This window comes from Cetorhinus maximus, chromosome 3, assembly GCF_964194155.1.
Source record: "Cetorhinus maximus chromosome 3, sCetMax3.hap1.1, whole genome shotgun sequence".
Taxonomy (NCBI): domain Eukaryota; kingdom Metazoa; phylum Chordata; class Chondrichthyes; order Lamniformes; family Cetorhinidae; genus Cetorhinus; species Cetorhinus maximus.
In genome coordinates, this window is record NC_135881.1 from 114,085,989 (window position 1) to 114,106,626 (window position 20,638).

Consider the following 20,638-nt stretch of genomic DNA (forward strand, 5'->3'; position numbering starts at 1 on the left):
TGAGCACCATTCACAATTACCCTTAAATGTTAATGATATAATTAACAAATGTTGGGCTTTACCCGGCTGCATACTTTACACTCAAACAAGCAATTCCTGCAAGATTTACAATGTGAACAACAATAATTACCAGGAGCAAAACAACGTAGCTTTTCTTTATTTTATTGCCAAACTTATGCATCTATAATTACTACAGTCGAAGAAACATTGTTCTGAATAAAACTTAAAGGTGTCCAAAGGAGTTGCACCATTCCCTCTCCAGCAGAAACAATTAAAGAACAATATAGATCAAAAATCTAAGAATCGTGTACGTACAAATATAAACAAAACTGGCCTAACTGGTAAAAAAATTCAATATGACTACAATAGTAAGGAGCACTTCAACTCACTCACAATTATGAATTCAATTTCAAAGAGACCTCATTGCAAAAGAAATTCAAGCAGCTAGCATTATATTACACAGGACAAAGTCAATAAAACAGCTGGTTTTAGCGTAGTAGCGGCCATCGGACAAGTTAGAAACTCTTCATTTAAGCAAATTCCTTTTGGCAATACCCTGCATGGAAATCAGGCTGTGAGTTGACTCTGATCTTTTAATAACTAAATTTCAATGAAGGAAGGAATATGATTCTAACTCTTCAAAGACAATTTTATAGATATGGAATTGATCACAACACTATTATATTGAGTTGTAGTTACTAGTAAACAAATAAGGCTGTTGTGAGATCACTCACTTGACCAGTCCTCTTAATGGAAAGCAAGTGCCAAGTGAATTATTAACCATTAAAGAAACAAGTTTACTTTATTTTCCCAGTTGTACACATTATTTCTCAAAAGGTGCCAAGAATCTGATCAATACACAACCCCTGTGTGGTTTAATTTTTTTAAGTATTTTTAATGGCTAGCCAATGACAGATGTTGATTATTTTCTGCAGTCATGCTGCCAGTTATAAACAAAGCACCCGTATCCTTACAAAATAAGGTTTCCTTAACACGGCAATATCAATTTATTAAAAAAATAAACATGACACGTGATAGATTGTTCAATTATACACCCATTGGCTAAGCAAGTTTCAGGAAATAAGCCAAGCTGTTAAATAATGTAATGAAGCATCAAAAATCACTTGGAAAAATCTGTTTTTTGACCTTTCTGCTATAGGTCAAAAACAAGCTCTTGCACAAAATTTCATTTCTGAATCTCTCTCATCTCTCTTTCTCATGAGAGAGAAAAATTAGAAACAGTATCTTACGAATAAATGCACAAATTTTAAAAAAGTACAAATTGATTGCATGCAATATTAAGGCTCAGGAAAGGTAAGGAAAACATCTACCCTAATTAGCTCAGTATTATGGCAAAAAAATATAAAACTATAATCTAGTGGCAACAATGGACTCAAAAGGTTGTTTGGATAGATCAAAATCTCATTAAAATTTGGCTGTACCTCATACCAGAATTCTCCAGAGTGATACATTTATGACAGAAATGGGCCAGAATTTTTCCGTCGGCGATTTGGGGGCGGGGCCCGATCACCGACGGGAAATTGACGCAGGATGACATCGGGAGTAACCCCCGACATCATCCCACCCCATCTAAATATTCAGGAAGGCAGGCGGACAGCGAAATCAGCTGTCTGCCCGCCGACCTGTCAATGGCCAATTGAGGCCATTGACAGGATAATTAAGGTAATTAAAGGCCCTGCCCATCCAACCTAAAGGCTGGTGGGCAGGCCAGGAGCCCCGGCAGGAAGGAGAAAAAACATGAAACCTCATCCACTGGCGGAATGAGGTTTCATGTCCGTTTTAAAAATCTTTAATAAAGTTTATGTCATATTTATTAACATGTCCCATCTCGTGTGACATCGTCACATGAGGGGGACATGTTGATAATTTTTTTATTTCGCTATTTTTGATGTTTTTTAAATTGTCACCAATCTCCCTGAGACAGCACTTAGACTCAGGGAGCAAGTGCGCTCTTTCATGCGCATGTGCGAAAGAGCGCACTTTGACAGTTGGGGAATCCCTCCCCCCGCCACGCAGAAAGCGCATAGCGCTTCCCGTCGGGCAGCCCGGTGGGCGGGCCTTAATTAGCCCACCCACTTAAAATGGTGGCGGGGCCCGTTTCGGCAGCAGAGTTCAGCTGCCCGCCCGCCACCAAGCCAGTGGGGCCCTCCCGCCCATCAAGAGCTAAATTCTACCCATAGAACACAGATAATTATCATTTAAATCATCAGCATCAAGCCCATACCAGCTAATACTAGAAAGATGGTATTTATTTATATAGACTTGCATAGAAGTTATAACATAGAGACATATCTTTACCACCCAATCCATGTTACTGTTCTGCCTCCACCCAAGCAGTAGTCCAAATCTCATGTGTCTAATTCTGTCCCCTTTACCCACCCCTTTCCTTCAATCATCTATTAATATGTATGAAATCCACAAACAACTTCTTGTCTGAAATACAAAGAGGACTGTCGTCCTGTCAAGGTACTTGGCATGAGGTAACATCCCTGAAATAGCCCATCTTCAAATTGTTGAAACTCAGTATAGTTGGCTGATTCATAATGCAACACACACTACATCAGTGTGAATTTTTGCAATGCACCCTTTTTCAAAAACAGACTCTCCTTGGCATTTCATACCAACCAAGAGGCTAGAAGACGCAATGTGCCACGTACCTATCCATGACACTTTCAGGGTCTTATGACGTGATACTGTACCATGAATTCTGCCATTGCTTGCACGTTTATCAAATAAATAACAAAGATAGTAATGGATTTTGAAGCTTGTATTCAGTTGCAACATTTCAAATAGGCTCCGTGATCCATACAATGACATCAGTCATGTCACTATGTACTTGTGTGTGCAGAACTGGTGGAATCACTTGCAGCGGTGCTCCTTTAATTTTAGACCCCTGTTCAAATATGCCTCCTACACATGGTCACCTACATAATCACTGTTAAAACCAAGACTCAGTGCACAGTTTTTTACTTTGATTGTGTCTCTGATTCATTCTCCGTAATCAATCATTCCAGCCTTATTCTTGGCTTCAGATCACCTAATCACAACTTCTCAACTAACGATGCCTCTCCCTCCCTTTTACTGTTTCCAATGACAGTGAACTCCCACTTCAATAATTATAAAAGGTTTCTCATGTTCAATTGGTGCACAGACATATTTGTAACAATTAAAAAATGAGTATAAAACTAGGTCAAGGTTGCTATGATTATTGGATAATTCCTTTTCTGCTCAAACAAAAATCTCACATCACATTGGGTGAAATTAAATAAAACAAATGGGATTGGTAGCTTTGACAGCCACAAACCACGGCCAGACATTGTTTCTTCTGTGTTTATAAGTGTGTAGCATTGTTATGGTTAAGGATAAAATAAATAGGAGCAGTTGTTATGCAAAATCAATAAACCTAATGACATTTCACAAGTATGAAGTTAATAAAACTTGGGGAAATCTATAATCGTTACAAGGCATGTTTACTTACACGTAATAATCCTTCCTTCTGCAATAAAAAAAAATTTATAGCAAATGCCTGTTAAATCACCTTCTTATTCTTCCTCAATTGAGATTTGGGCATGCATTTTGTGGAATCAGGAAGACTCTATGGACCTTTAAAAATGGTTGGCTGGGCCGGCTGTGGCAGTCCATTTTTGCCAGATCCAATTTTTGCCAGTAGGGGAAAGAGGGCAGGGATGTGATTCACACAGGAAGGAAACCCAAACTCAGCAGGGCCATTGGAGCTCAGTGCTGAGTTCAAACAGGCCCCATTTTGGCTGTTGCAAGAGCTTTAAAACTGCAGTGTAGGGATTGTGAATTGATGGAGTAGACACAAACACACTTACAGGGTAGATAAGGTCTGTATAACTGTCGTGATCTGAATTTTTTTTGAATCCCCTACTCTTTAAACTTTAAAAGAAACAGGCTGTAGCTGTCACTCAGAGTTTTAAAAAACTCTCACTGGGCTGCTTTGATTCACAGCCCTTCTGCTGCCAGATAGAAAGAACAGTAGCATCTGGTCCTGCAGTTTCAATGGAGCTCTTTGTCTATATTTCACCAAGGGCTATCATTATATAATTATGAATACTTGGCTGAGTTTTAAATGCTACCATTATCTCTCAGCAGGGGTTTCTGAGTTCACAATCTGACTGACAGTTTAAACAGCTTATTCAAGGATTAACTCTCTTTGATGTGAGATCTGAGGAGAAGTTTGTTTTTATAAGAGATTAACCATTTGAGAAGATTTAAAAGCTTTCGAATGGGTTTTATGAGTGGGAGCTTTTCTTCACTAGCAAGTGTGTATGAGTGAGAGCCGTATTAGATTGTTAGAAGTTTTTTTTTGTTTTCACTTGGCTCCTGAGTTCTGCCCATGGTGGATACTGAATGAGTGGCTATGCAGCTGGCATGGAAGGTATGAGGGGCCATGGGAGGTGGGTGGAGGTCATGAGATGGCATTGAGTTGGCATGGAAGTATAAGGGGTCATGGGGAGTGGGGGAGGAGCATGAGTTGCCATTGAGTTGGCATGGAGGGTTTAAGGGGCTATGGGGGTAAGGGGGTAATGGGGTGTGAGGGGTTCGGGCAACAGGGCCTAACAACTTCTAAAACAACTGGGACAAAGTCCCAGAGAACAAAGGCAGGCCTTGTAACCAGTCCACTTTGACATTCGCACGCCCCCTTGGCTGCCTAATCTCCGCTTCCAGGGTTAGTGGGCCCAGCTCTATCCTGCACCTGCCTGCCTCTGGCCAGAGCGAATATTGTGTGTTTCAGGGTATTTTTTATCGAAGTGGGCCCAGCAACAAGCTATCTGACTCAGTAACCAACATCTAGTCCTCATACTGCAGTGGTGGAGCATGTTTTCTGGCTAAAATGTTGATGTAAAAAGAATGAGAAGCTTCAAGTATCATTAAATTTGAAGCTTGACAGTCTATTAAATTAAACAGAGAACACTGTGAAACTGCATATGAAGGGAAGAATCAATCAACAAAAGTGAAGTTAACCAAAGCTAATTTTTTGCCTATGAAGAATGTTTATATCGAGCATTAAATTTATAGAAATATTGCAACATATGTCACCAAATCAGAAGTTTTGCCTTTGGGTGAAACTTTACAACAACAGATGCAAAGATGAATTTTTTGGCTTATTATAGAAAGTAAAGTGACATTGAAGCATGAAATGAAAACAGAAAATGCTGGAAATACTCAGCAGGTAAGGCAGCATCTATGGAGAGAGAAACAAAGTTAATGCTTCAGGTCGATGACCTTTCATCAATTCTGATTTCCTAGCCTCATCGATCAAACTTCCTAATCTTATCACGTAATGACTGTGTACAAAGAGTAAAAAACTCAGGTAAGTTTCGATAGTGGGCACAGGGATTGTGATGTGCAATGACCCAGCCCCAATGAAAGCAATGCAGGCAGCACACAAACCACATGCTGCCTGCTCCTGTCCATGATTTGGTGTGCAGCCCAGCGCTGGACATGCTGATGAGTGGCTGCACGCTCAGCAAGGGGCCCAAGTTTGTGTGAGGCTAGGACCAATTAAAGGCAACCTGCACTGATTAAAGCCAGCCTGCACCGCTTAGTGATTTCCAGCATTCGGAATATTTTGTTTTTATCCTCTGAAAGGGGAGGTGTATTCAGGCTGCAGCAAATATCAGAAGTGTCTGGGGAACATTGTAGGAGCAGGAAGAAACAGGGGTAATGGTGTGCAGGCCAGAGAGAAGATACCTAGGTTCTCTGGTGCAGCACTGGAGACTTTAGTCCAGAAGGTTAAAAGGAGAGAGATGCTCTATCCACAGGGGATCAGGAGGTTCTCCAGACATACAAGGCAGTGGGAGAAGATAACCATGGAGGTTGGTGTCAGGAGTATGGCCCCAAGGACTTGGGTAGGAGTGCTAGAGAAGTTTAATGACCTCACACAAGTGGTCAAGGTCAGCGATTGCAACTCCATATCCTGCCAACAGCACCACCATCCTCACACATTGCTCACTTCAGCACACTCCCATCACTGATCTATCAACAATCTCTCGCAATTAGGATTTATCCTGACTTCCATATGCTCCGCCTCACCCTCATACACTACCACTGCTGCAAGCTTCATACCCCACTTCTTGCAGCTTCTGCACAATTTTAGCTATTCAACTATGACAGACATATCACCCAAACACATTGCAACACTCAAACACAATTCCCTCTTTCTTGCAGGGAAAGGTGGCCCATAACAAGTGGGAGCAGCCACAACCCAACAGGGAAAAAGCACAGCTACATCTCCTCCCTCCTTTAGAAGAGACCGTGCTTAGTGTTATCGGTACAGCCATCACTGATGCCGTGGCAACATCGTCATTGACGTCACATAGGATGATGTATGTTTCTGCCTTATGCACCTTTTGAAACTTCACTTGCATTCCGTAATTCAATATGATGCACAAGTAGATGCTGTAATCAATCAGCTCTCCCTTGGCCCCCAACCCTCAGCCCAGCCCCATCTTCATGCATTTATGCTTTCAGATACCCAAGAACTGTTGCCAGCAGATCTCTGGGGAAGAAGCATCGTCACTGGCGTGACACTCACAGACACCAACTCAGATACTGGCATTGCATGTAACTTAGAGGGTAGAATAGAGATGGGATCAGCTTGGAGCAAGTCACCAGGTACAAGTGGGCTGCAGTGAGACCATGGCGAATGGATAATGCAAGTGCCAGCTCCCCAGAAAGTCAGGTTGCAAATGAATTCTGCTGCAGAGGACTCAGAAGAGGACACTGATGGGTGTCATCTGGAAAATGCTTATGGTCGTGCACAGAAATGCTTGGTGCATTGGCAGGCCTGCTGGTGGACCTCATGACACTGTCAAGGAGCATGGCTGGCTGACAGGCGATAGCAGAGGCAATGGCGGAGTTGCAGAGGGAGCATGATTGTTCTGATCCTGAGAGAGGTCAACGTGTCACAGAGCTTTGCACAGTTTGAAGCCCATCTTTTCCAGCATGAAAGTGTTGGCCAACTCCATGAGGGCACTTGCGGACTCAACCACAATGCAGCATCTGATGGCCTATGTCTCAGCTTCCATTGCAACATGGAGGGATGGTAAGTTGAGGAAGTGCAGGGCAGCTGTGATATGGGGATATTTGTCACAGGAACTGGAGCCTAATAAGAAACTCAAGAGCAGCCTATTAAGAGCAACAATTTGCTGGTTGCCACCTCTCTTTCTCCTCCTCCTGAGTTGCTCATCAAAGCCCTGGTGGCAAGGGTTGTAACCTCACAATGGCCAGATTGTGTAGAACGCAGCAGGCTGCCATGAATTGTGAGACACCCTCCAATAAAGATTGGAGAGCGTCCCCCGCCTGAGCCGTCCATGCAGTGGAACCGTTGCTCTAGGACGCCAATAGTCTGCTCCATGATGCTCCTAATTTCGGCATAGCTCTCAGTGTAGGGGTGCTGGCCACATCTGGTTGGGTCACAAAGGGGGATCAGCCTCATGTACAGCCAGTAGGCCATGTTACGGTGCAGCCAGCCTCTAGTTCAGCATGATAGCTCTAAGATGGATGGAACATCTGACCAGTGCAGGATAACAGCATTGTGACTGCTGCCACAATAGTGGGAATTCACCAACATGATGGTCTGGGTGTGACTGCACATCAACTGTATGGTCAGAGAGTGGAACCCTTTGCAGTACATCTCCCCATTGAGAAGCAGCACTCACAAGATCACGTGTACAGTCAATGGCTTTGTGCACTGTGGGGAAGCCCACTATCCTGGCAAAGCCATGAGCCCGCTCCTTCTGCCTTTCTGCTTAGAGAGGAGAAAATTAACCCTCTCTTGGTTCACGGTGCCTCAGTTACCTCCCAGATGCAGAGATAGACAGCAAACTGAGATATGTTGGCAATGGCTCCAGTCTGGAAGAATCCACTAGCCTAGGAATTAAAGACCGTGGTGACCGTCACTGCCACTAGCAACACCATCTCACCCTGCTTGGTAGTTGCAAGTCTGATTTCAGGAGGTGATACTGAGTTCAGTGACCACCATCTTGGTGCAGTACAGTCACCGCAGACACTGCTCCTGGCTGAGTTGCAGAGAGTTGAAGAGCTCTCTGAAGACATGCGGTGAGCAAGCTCTCGTGCTGAAGGTCTTCTTCCTCCCCAATCTGCAAACAGCTTCTCCCCTCTGCTGCGTCTGCCTCATCTCCCTTTGATGCTGCAACCCATGGGGAATTGCAACCATAGGCCTCACAGATGGGATCAAATGGGATTCTCGGAGGCCTTTCCAAGCCACACAACTTCTACCAAAGGTCCACCACTGCTCCCTTCTGACTGAAAGAAACTCTGTCAATCCCTCCAAAACAGTATTTCCACTAATTCAGCTGCAGCAAGCAGACAGTCAAAAGTACCTGAACTGAAAGTTGGATGGTTTCCCATAATATAACACTGTTTGGGGCATCCTCATGCAGCTGAGCACATGTCCAGTTGTGTGTGTTTAAGAAAGGGCGGTAACAGGGTCAGTAATGTCAAAAATGGTAGGTCACGTGTCAAATCAGCACTAGACGCTGACTGACATCATAACCTGCCTACTCTGCATGCTTCTGGTACTAGCATAAGACACCTGCACTATTGACTTTCAAAACAGGGCAATCAGCATCATCACTGGCAGTATTCAAGGGTGGGCAAATTACGATTTCTTTCCCAAGCCTGCTCCTGTAGCGCCGTATTATCATACTACAGAGCCCAATTTTGTGACCAAAATGTTTGTAGTGCTCTCTTTTCCAGGTTCAACAATGTAAAAGCCTTTGCATAAGTAGGACCAAGGAGAGAATCAGGATGAAGTTACTTAAACATGAATCTGAAGATGCAAGAGACAGCAAGCTCAGCATGCACATCTATCCCACTTATCTTATCATTCATACGACTAGCATTATCTCTTAACAGTTGTGCCTATAGGCCTCTCTAAGGTGGAAGACTGCTGTATCTTTGGATTGAAGTAAGTTAGAAGTGTATGTATTTACAGAGGCAATCAATGCAGCCATTCCCACTTTCAGACATCCTCCTCATCGTTAGCTATATAGCACCACGTTCCCTCGGTTACACCCTAAGTCCCCATTGATAATTCTTGAATAATTTTTACTTTAATAAGTACCAAACCAGAGAATATTGCTTCTGTGAGCTGCAATCGGTGGTGACATTATAAACAGCAAAATAAAAAGGATTAAAAGAATAAAATGGAATGCAAACAGAAATACTTAGTGCCCTAGATTTTGTTTGTGTGAGTGGGGTGGGAAGTGGGGAGTTGAGTGGGAAGCACCGAGAAGGCCGGCGAGCGGGAAGCAGCGAGAAGGCCGGTGAATGGGAAGCAGCGAGAAGGCCGGTGAGCGGGAAGCGGCGAGAAGGCCGGCGAGTGGGAAGCAGCGAGAAGGCCGGCGAGTGGGAAGCAGCGAGAAGGCCGGTGAGTGGGAAGCAGCGAGAAGGCCGGCGAGTGGGAAGCAGCGAGAAGGCTGGTGAGCGGAAAGCAGCGAGAAGGCCGGTGAATGGGAAGCAGCGAGAAGGCCGGCGAGTGGGAAGCAGCGAGAAGGCCAGCAAGTGGGAAGCAGAGAGAAGGCCGGTGAGTGGGAAGCAGCGAGAAGACCGGTGAGTGGGAAGCAGAGAGAAGGCCGGTGAGTGGGAAGCAGCGAGAAGACCGGTAAGTGGGAAGCAGCGAGAAGGCCGACGAGTGGGAAGCAGAGAGAAGGCCGGCAAGCGGGAAGCACCGAGAAGGCCGGCGAGCGGGAAGCAGCGAGAAGGCCGGTGAATGGGAAGCAGCGAGAAGGCCGGTGAGCGGGAAGCAGCGAGAAGGCCGGCGAGTGGGAAGCAGCGAGAAGGCCGGTGAGTGGGAAGCACCGAGAAGGCCGGCGAACGGGAAGCACCGAGAAGGCCGGCGAGCGGGAAGCAGCGAGAAGGCCGGCGAGCGGGAAGCACCGAGAAGGCCGGTAAGCGGGAAGCAGCGAGAAGGCCGGTGAGCGGGAAGCACCAAGAAGGCCGGTGAGTGGGAAGCAGCGAGAAGGCCGGTGAATGGGAAGCAGCGAGAAGGCCGGTGAATGGGAAGCAGCGAGAAGGCGGCGAGCAGGAAGCAGAGAGAAGGCAGTGAGTGGGAAGCAGCGAGAAGGCCGGTGAGTGGGAAGCAGCGAGAAGGCCGGCGAGTGGGAAGCAATGAGAAGGTTGGTAGGTGGGAAGCACCGAGAAGGCCGGCGAGCGGGAAGGAGCGAGTGGGAAACAGCGAGATGACCAGTGAGCGGGAAGCAATGAGAAAGCCAATAAGTGAGAAGCAGCGAGAAGGCTGGTGAGCGGGAAACGAGAGAGCCAGTGAAAGAGCAGTAAGCACAAACAGTAGTAAGTAGTAATAGTAACAATCTGGAAGGGCATTGATTTATTGTTACCTTTAAATTAGTGTGCAATTATACCGGTGCGCATAAGTCTGATATCTTACAAACAGTTCGTATAACTATCGTAAACAATTTGAATTTTTCATGAGGAACAAAAATTTTACAATATATATGGAGTATTTCCATTTGGCATTTGTGTTTTCTTATCTATCTAAAGAAGAAAACCCTAAAAAAAATCTACACAAATACAGAAGATAACGGTACTACATGACGGCATCACCTAATAAAGGAGTTAGTGAAAATGGAAAGGGAGCCCCGTAAAACCAAAACATAGCCCCCCAAAATCAAAATGTAGCCCTCGAGAAAGCCAAGCTAGTTTCTTTCCTCAAAATGTGCCTTTCAAAAAAATAATTTTGAGCCCTGTTTTTAGCATTGCACTTTTATTCTCTATCCACACATGCCCTGCACACATTATGGATTTATGGCACAATCAAAGAAATGAGGCAAGTATAAACAGTGGGGAGTTAATTTCTAAGATCAAATTTCATGGCAAATAATGTTCACCTCCTGCTCAAAGCCCTGTGTGTGGCTACAAATTGGAACATTCACGTCAGAATGGTATAAATGTGTTGTAAATCTCCTGTGAGTTTAAGCTGAATTCCACCACTGGTCCTGTCATGCATCAATGCAAATAATGGGATAGATGCCTATGCCTTCATTATAATGTCAGGCAGAAATCTCAGCCAGGCTGCTTTTATCAAAGACCAGAGTGAATACAATCTTAACAGGTACAAACATTTGACTAGATTTTTAGAAGTTATATCTGTTGCCTTGGTAAAGGAAAGCAGAAAAAGCCACAAGTCATAAACATATCATGTTAAGTGATACTAAAGTATTGTGTTCTGACAAGTATTGTAATTCTTCACAGTGGACGATGCAAAGAACATATTGGAAAATGTGGGGAACCAAAGATCTTATGTGAGTGCAGAACTTAAAGTAATTGATATTAGTAAAGAAAAAGTATGAAGAAGATATTGGGACTAAAAGCCAATAAATCCCCTTGATCTCATGGCCAAATGCTCGGATATTAAAAGGGATGACTGCAGAGATAGTGGGTGCACTGGTTCTGATCTTCCATAATTCCCTAGATTCTGGAGCGGTCCCTGGGGGTTAGAAGATACCAAATGCCATCTGATGTTCAAGAAAGGGGAGAGAAAACAGACCAGTTAGCCGGAAATCAGTAGTAGGGAAAATGCTAAAATCTATTATTAGGGATGTGCTAACAGGGCAATTGGAAAATGATGAAGGTATAGCTGACAGGGTAGATAAAGAACAATCAATGGATGCAGTACATTTGGATTTTCAAAAGACATTCAACAAGATGCCACAAAAGGGGTTCTTACACAATATTAGGGTTCATGAAATAAAAGCTTAAGAAAAAAAATACGAGCAGGAGTCTGCTCTGCCAATTTTTAAGATCATGGCTGATCCTCAAACTCAACTCTACTTCCCCACTTTGGCTTGCTTAGTAGCTCTGAGTCAGAAGGTTTCAGGTTGAAGTCCCACGCCAAGGTTAAGCACAAAAATAAAAGCTGACACTCTGTGCAGTACTGAGGGAGTGCTTGGAGGCACTGGGCAGAAATTTCCGTGCCCGCTGGCGTCGGGCATGTTCGGCAGCATGAGTGGCTAATATGGCGAGAAGACCAAAAATCGGTTTCCCGACGTCGTGAAACCAGTTTCTAATCATCCGCTCTGCCAGCCAATGGCGGGCCGCATTTCCTGTGGGAACCTCATTGTGATACATCAGCATATCATTATGAGGCCAGCCTGCCGGATTCATACCGCACACTGGATCGTCGGCCATGTTGGCGGGAAAACACGCCGGTGTAGAACATGTCTTGACAAGTGTGACGTGCTGAAGGTCAGAACTTACTGCCACGGCCTTGCTCACATCTCGGACATCCGAGGGGCAGAAGCTGCTGGAACCCAACAGCAATGGGACCCTGGAGGAACGTCCATGGCAAGCTGGGCGAGTTTTCATGGACGTGGCTCCACTACGAAGCAGGTGGAAAGTCACCGTTGAGGGTCTGCTCACAATGGATGATGGTCAAGGGGTTGGAGAGGAAGATCCAGCTGTGCTTGGGAGAGGAAGATGTACCGGGCGGGTGGGAGAGGAAAGTCTAGGATCGACTGGGAGAGGAAGAGGTGTCGGGGTGATGAGGCTGGGGTGGCGGGGGGGTGAAATGAAACTGTCAGGGAAGGGTGAGGTTGGGAGGGGGGAAATTAAGATGTTGTGGGGGAGGTTGGGAGCGGGGAGGGACTAAGGGGGGAAGAAGGGGGTAATGGGGAAGAAGACAGCAACTGGGGAGGTAAGCATAATAGGGCTGGAAGGTAGAGGGGGGAAGGAATGCGGAGAGGGGAAGGACTCCAGGGGGAGGAATAAGTGAGGGTGGAAGAAGTCGTCAGGAAGGGGGGAGGACTAAGTTGGTGGGGTGGGGGGGGGGGGGGGGGAGTCCGGCAGGGAGGGGATGGATTAAACGGGGGTAGTGCAGTGAGGGGGGAGGACTAAATGGGAAAGTGCGGGTGGGGGCAAGAGTTCCAGGGGAAGGAGTTCTGGGGGAGAAGGGGTTCCAAGGGAGTAAGGGGTTCCAAGGGAGGACGGGGTTCCAAGGGAGGATGGGGTTCCAAGGGAGGATGGGGTTCCAAGGCGGGACGGGGTTCCAAGGAGGGGAGGAACCCAGAGGCGGTGGGGGATGTCCAGTTCAACGTGCAAGGGAGGGCTCTGATGAGTCCATGACTGCCTCCTGGGAAGTGAACTGAGGGTGGGCATGGAATGAGGGAATGGTGAGAATGACCAAGGGCAGAGTGAGGTGGTAGGGTGGGAGGGTGAGGGTATGATGGTAGTGGTAGAAGGGACGGTGAGGGTGGTTGGTGGGGACTCGGACACGGACCCTTGGGGGTGGGAAGGTGGAATTCGGGGAGGTTAATGTGGATGAGAGTGGGATTCTCAGGAAGGAAGGGAACGTGCAGGTTCACACGGATCCTTCCTGAAAGAAAAGGGCTGTGGCTGGTAGGTCACTGAGGGGAGGTGGAAGGTGACACCAGATGGTGTCGTCAGTGATGGGAGAAAGGAAATGGGTGACTGGGGGAACAGAAAGGGCCGGGAAACAAAAGAAAAACTGTATTACCACCATGCTGGCTAAATCGGAAGTGAAAGGAGAGTCGTGGTGAGCGAGATCAGGTGCTGCATGGGAGTGTGATCAGTGGGTGAGCGGAGATGCAGGTCAACTCAGATAGTCAACAGAAAGCGAACCCCAGCAGGCAGCAGTGAAAATGTTCAGGACATTGAGGTGAGTGTGATTCGGAAAGGATCCACATGCGTGGGAGAGCGCTTACACGAGGCTCCAAAAGGCCCTGCAACAAAAAACAGATACACACACACACACACACACACACACACACACACAATTCTCCCTCCAGATCACTCGTGGGCCGGTTGCGTGAAGATGAAAACGAGCAGGGCTGGGAAGTGGGGGCGTGGGGGTGCAGGGGTGCAGTTGGAGGACTTGTGAAGCCTGTTAATGAAACTGAAAGACACCATTACACATTATTCAGTGAAAGTGAATATATTTCCAGATGGTAAAGTAAGAAAATATGTTCATCCATGCAACCAATTGTGATCAGAATTTCTTAACTTTTGAACGCCTTAGGCTCCTAGGTGCTGCCCTGACAGCCACAGCAGGAGTGGAGACAGCCTGTGCAGTGGTTGGCCCTGTTGCCTCTGAGCTTTTGTCCTCTGGGGAGCTGAGGCCTTGGGAGCCCCTGCTTGCTTTGGTTGTCCTGCTGTGGGCCAGCTGTTGCCTCTGCAGTGACAGAGGACGAGGTTGAGGGGGTCACAGGCAAAAGGGACTCGGAGGGAGAGGACAGCCTCTGAGATTCCTCAGTGGATGATCCAGAGGTGTCCAGCTGTCACTCCTCCTACCTTCGGGTGCTCGGGGGCCCTGGCCTGACTCCTTGAGGGGAAGGAGCACCTGAAGAGACGTTGAGGTGCCCGTTTCCCTCTCACGTTGCCACTGCAGGAAATCACCCTTGGCTCACACAATGGAGTGCAGGTCTGCGCACATCCTCACATCATGCTGGACCAGGGTCTCCACAGTGTCTGCCTACCTCCCCATCGAGACCTCCATACGGGCACATGTGGGTACCACTTCATCAGAGAGTAGACAGACACACTCGCATGCCACTCTGTTGAGGGCTTCCAACAGCTCTGCATGATGCTCCCCATCTTCTGCTGACTCTTCAGGATGAGTTGGAAGGCCAAATCTAGAGGTTCATCATCTCAGTCAGACCTCACATATGCCTCCTCCCCAGCAGTCCTCCAAGTGCCGGGGAGCCCAGCTGAACCTGCCTCCTCCTGCTGCAGACACATGTCCGTGCGGTGACCACCTGCTCTAGATCTAGGTCCCACCAAGATGTGTGTCTCTGCACTGGTGCAGGGTGTGGGTAAGCGCTGTGACGGGACTTCCAGGCTCTTTGATGGAGAAGGAGTCTTCTTGGCCGGAGGTAAGGACCTGGATGGAGCTGAGGGACTGGCTGGCTGAGGGTGTCAGTCGCTTGACAGAGCTCCCTGTGAATCAAAGTAGAGATAATTAGTGCATGGCAGCAGAGTCAAAAGCAGGAGAGAGAGCCCTCACAGTTACATTGAGATAGGGATGATGGGGTGCAGGATCCTCATGAGGGTGTTCGTCGCCGGAGGCACGGTCCATGGCCTCACCAGTCAGCAAGATGGCACACTCCTCAGAGTGAGTGAGGGGCCCAATATCAGGCACTCCACCCCCAGTCTGGGACCTCTCCCCGCTGATGTAAGCAGTTTTCTCTTGCTTGAAAACAGATGGAGAGAGGGTGAGCGGGACACATGGCGCTGAATGGAATGTTTGTGTGGTGAGCAGAGACATGGACGGGATGAGGACGTGAGCTCCAGAGGATATGAGCCTGATGGAGATGTGAGGATGTATGTGAGAGTTAGTGGTGTTGTCCCTTTAGGTGTGAGATCTCTGTGGATGTGTGATGGGTTTGTGAGTGTGTGAGTTGAGAGTGATGAGAAGAGTGACTTACCCTGGCAGAACAGATGAGACCATTCACCCTTTTACGGCACTGAGTGGCTGTTCTCTTTGGTGCTGACCACCACCCCACATGCTGGCTTAGTGATGCAGCTGCCCCTCCTGCGGTCAGAGCGGGAGGACATCACAGTGAGCCTCCACTGCTTCCAAAAGGTGCTCAAGGGACACATCATTAAATCGGGGGGGGCAGGCGGCCACAGTTTTCTTGCCTATCAGGGGCATGTCTTCTGTGCACATGTCCTGGGCTGAAAGCACTGAGAGGTTTACATGTGGATGCACTTTAACGGCATGAGGAAGAGGCGAGGTGATGGCATGGCCAGCGAATGAGAGCCTGCCCGCCATTGAAACATGGTGTTTCCCAGGAATGCATAATTAATATGGCAGGGCTTGGATGATACGGTGTGAAAAGCCGCCATCACAGCCGACGGGTAAAATGTTGTTTTCTTGCCCGCTACCGCACTTTGTGCAAATCTGGGACGATTTTGCCTACTGTCTTTCAGATGAGACATTAAATCAAGGCCCTGTCTGCTCTCTCAGATGAAACTAAAAGATCCCATGGCACTATTTTGAAGAATAGCAGGGGAGTTAGCTCTAGCATACTGACCAATATTTATCCCTCAATCAACATCACAAAAATGTATCTGGTCATTATCTCTTTGCTGTTTGTAGGAATTTGCACAAATTGGTTGCCACATTTCCTACATTATAACAGTGCCTGCTCTTCAAAAATACTTCAGTAGCTGGAAAGTGCTTTGAGACATCAGGTGGTCATGAAAACCTTACTTTCTTTCAAATGCCTTGATTCCCCCTTAGAATTCAAAAATCTATTTATCTGAGCCTTGAATAAGCTCAATGACTAAGCATTCACAGGCGTCTGGCGTAGAAAATTCCAATAATTCACAACTCTCTGGCTAAAGAATCTTTTTCTCACCTCAGTCCTAAATGGCCGACCACTTATCCTGAAACAATGTTCCCTAGCACTATGGTCTCCAGTCAGGAGAAACAGCCTCTGAACATCTGCCCTGTCGAGCTCTCTGAGAACCTAATAGGTTTCAATTAGATCACCTCTCATTTTTCTAAGCTCCAGGAAGTATAGTCCCATTCTATTCAACTTCTGCTCATAGGACACCCCTCTCATCCCAGGAATCAACCTGGTGAACCTGTACAACGCCCCTCCAAAGCTAATGTATCCTTCCTTAGGTACAGAGACCAAAACTGCACAGTACTCCAGGTGTGGTCTCACCAAAGGTCTGTACAATTACAGCAAGACTACTTACTCTTGTACTCCAACCTTATTGTCTATACTCTCTGGAGTTTAGAAGAACAAGCAGTAATCTCAATGAAACATATAAAACTCTTAAGGGAGTTTGACAGAAGCTAGTACCTCCAGAATAGGGTTAGTGATTCCAGGCTAAGAGGTTGTCCTGAGTTGAGGAGAAACTTCTTCAGTGAGAGGTTTATGATTCTTTGGAATTCTCCACCTCGGAGGATAGTGGATGTTCAGTCATTGAGTATATTCAAGGCTAAGACCAATAGACTTTTGGGTACTAATGGACTCAAGGGATATGGGGATAGAGCAAGAAAGTGGTGTTGATGTAGACGATCTGCAATGATCTTGCTGAATGGTGGAGCAGGCTCTGGGTTGTATGGCCTACTCCTGTTTATTATATTCTTATGCTGCCCTGTTCACACAGGTCCCAGAACCTCTGTAGTGGGCACTGCAATGTACCAGACATCTGATTACAGTAAGTTACTGCTCAAAGGCCCAGAAAAACTCAGGACAACTGTAAGCGAAATGAACAGTGAGCTCCCTTCCCAGCTGGCTACATAATCCGGATTTCCAGCCTTTCATTGCTCCTTTGACATGAAAATCTTGCAGTTTATGTGACAGTCTGCTATTTAAGATAACTGTCTTCTGCTAGACCAGATTTCCATTTCTAGAAATTGATTTCTTTGTTGAACAATGGCACACGTACATCAGCCAGTAACATGTCTTGCCACATTTTGGATTGGTCGCTAATTGTTGAAAGCATCTTACTAAAAAGCACTCCTGTGATACCACATGATACAGATAGTAGCAACAGTGCATTAAAGGCATACTCCTTTAAAGGTATACTACTCCTATAATCTCTGATAAGAGTGAGTTTGTTTACTTCTACCTTTTTTTAAAGTGAACAAAACTGCATGGGTGTTGAATTCTCAAGAGGGCAATAAAATCCTACACTCCTCTAGTTATTGGTTCATCTGGGATTCTCTACTGGATGCTGAGGGAGCATTTTTAGTTTGTTTTAGACTTGAAATTTGGCTTGATCATAATTGCAAAGCTAAATCCAAAAAACATAGTACTGATGGCTGGTGTGCAATTCTACCCATTAAAGGAAAAGGACATATTCTGTCTTCTTCACAATCCTCCCAATTCTAACCATCACTGAGGAAAATCAATGCATAATTTCTGTCAGATTGCCAGACACTTCCCTCGTCCCTGTCAATAACAACAACTTGCATTTATATAGCTCTCTAAATGAAATAAAACATTTCCCAAGACACTTTACAGGTGTGTTATGAAATTTGACACCGAACTACATGAGATATTCAGCCAGATTATCAAAAGCTTGGTCAAAAGGTAAGTTTTAAAGGGCACCTTAAAGGAGGAAAGAGAGGTAGAGAGGCAGGCCTATTTAGGAAGTGAATTCCAGGTCATAAAACCCAGGCATAGCCTAGTTGAAGGCACAGTGGGAATGCTTGAGAGGCTATAATTGACTGAATGCAGGGTTGTAGGGCTGGAGGAGATCACAGAGATAGGGAGAGGCAAAGCAGCCATGGGGAGATTTGTAAACAAAAAGGAGAATTTTAAAAACAAGGCATTACTTGATTGAGGGCCAATGCAGATCAGTCAGCACAGTGGAGATGAGAAAACGGGACTGGATACAAGTCAGGACACAAGCAACAGTGTTTTCAATAGCCTCAAAGTTGTGGAGGATAGAACTAGGCAGGCCAGTGAGGAGTGCTTTGAAATAACCAAGTTGAGAGATAGCAAAAACATGGATGAGGATTTCAGCAGCAGAAAGGCCAAAGCAAGGGAAGAATCAGGCAATGCCATGGAGGCGGAAACCAGTGGTCTTAGGAATGGTGCTGATTTGTGGCAGGAAGCTCATCTCAGCATCAAATATTACACCAGGCTGCCAACAGTCTGAGTCAACCCGAGACAATTACCAGGGAGAGGAATGGAGTTGGTGCTTAGGGAATAGAGTCTGTGACAGGGACCAAAAACAATGGCTGAGGTCTTCCCGATATTTAACTAGAGGTAACTTCTGCTCATCCAGTACTGGATGTCAGGCAAGCGAGCTGATAATTTAGAAATAGTAAAAGGGCCAAAATCCATGGTGGTGAGGTACAGCTGGGCGTAACCCGTGTACATGTGGAAACTGACACTGTTTTTGGACAATGTTGCCAAGGAGCAACATTTAGGTGAAAAATTGGAGGGGGTCAAGGGATGGCAGTCATGAGGAAAAAAGCCATTGCAGATGATTTTCCAGCTACAGCTGGACAGATAAAAATGAAACCAGGCAAGGGCCGCCTCATCCAGCTGGACTGTGGTGGAGGAATGTTGGAGCTGAATTTCATGGTTAACTGCATTAAAGGCTGCAGACATGCTCAGAAGAGGAGAGATAGTTTACCTTTATCACAGTCACATAGCATGTCATTTGTGACTTTGATAAGCCCTTTTGACACTGTGGTGGGGGATTGATGGGTTTCAATCATGGAGTTCCAAGATAGATGGGCACAGGTTTGGAAGGCGATAAAACGTCATTACTACTGCAAAGTCCTGGCCAATTTTCTGCGACAACAATAATAATTTCATCTAGAACTTCATTTGCAAATATTTTTCAGAATACAGGGTTTGGAGTGTGTGTCAAGTGTAGGAAGGAACCTGCAGTTCAGAAGTTGGTAAGCACCGTTGTTGATGCCATCATGTTAATCCTTGAATACATTGCTGCCTTTCAATGTTGCAGCTGAAACCAGTGATTAAATAAATTCTGGGTTACTTGAGGTCTAGCTACATGATTCAGGCTGAGTTGCAATCACATTGGGCACAGGAAGTGGAGCTGCCCATCTGTCACTATCTGCCTAAGCCTAGCTGTAAAGAAAGAATGGGAATGGTAAAGGGGCTGAGATGAGAAGATATTGGTATGTTTTTACATAATATATAGAGTGCAAGAGCGTAGAAAAACATTCTAAGCTGCTTCCTGTGTTTAATATCAGCGCAACCTTTCAACCTGTCACTGACTTGTAACACAGGAATGTGTCATACGTGCAGTCCAGTCTACTTGGCCTGTTACTTATTTAACTCCCTGGTCAGATGTTTACATTTAGAAAGGGAAACTGTAACAATTGGTTGTTCCGGAACTACAGTTCATGAAACTTGCTCCGGAACAGTCCCTGTCCTGAAAGCTGACAGGCAAGAAAAGAAACCAACCTGTTGACAGGTTGGGGCAAACCGGGCAGCTCACCTGCTGGACGTAGTCCTGTACTTTCCCCACCTCTCTGAATGTGGATTCACGGGGGGTCAAGGCGTAAAACATCAGCCTGACCCCCTGCGAAAGAGTCAGGTTGGATTGCAGATGCAGCACCATATTCGGTGGAGGAATAAAAGAGATTGAGAGTCTGGGCTCGCGGAACTCTTGCTCGCAAGTGTTTGTAATGGATCCGCTTTGGGAGGCGAGGAACAATTCTTAATTGCGCAGTCCCGGGAGAAGAGAAACAGGGAAGTGAGGAGAGGAGGCGGGTCGGAGTTTGGCAATTTCCAATCATCACATGGTTAGAGTGGCCGGTGGAAGCCGGCCCGCTGTAACATGACGTGCGCCGAGTCCGCTGTACAGGAGAGTAAACACCAGTTGCACCATCAGCAAGTAAACATTAGTTACATGCTTTACCATTTGGGAATTGCTAAAGCTGGACCGCAATTCCTTTAAAAGATTGCCCTAGCTGGAGTTTTCACTAAATGCATAATGCTTTTGTTTACATGCACCTCTTCCATTTAAGAATTCCTTCTCTCTCACACACATGCACTGGAGAAGGTGCAGAAAGATTTGCAAGGGTGATGCCGACAGGTTATTGTTATCTGTTATTATGCTATCTGTCACTATTACTAAGAGCTGGGGC

At 46.2% G+C, this 20,638-nt stretch overlaps 1 protein-coding gene across 1 annotated transcript in view; it reads right to left on the minus strand.

Annotated features, from left to right (window-relative positions):
* The window catches only part of agmo (alkylglycerol monooxygenase), a 497,656-nt gene extending 477,401 nt beyond the window's left edge, over nucleotides 1-20,255 (minus strand). Inside the window, exon 1 of the mRNA XM_078538835.1 lies at nucleotides 19,987-20,255. Within this exon, the coding sequence (XP_078394961.1) occupies nucleotides 19,987-20,109 (123 nt within the window). The 5' untranslated portion in view covers nucleotides 20,110-20,255. The remainder of the gene's footprint in view (nucleotides 1-19,986) is intronic.
* Nucleotides 20,256-20,638: the final 383 nt, after the last annotated feature.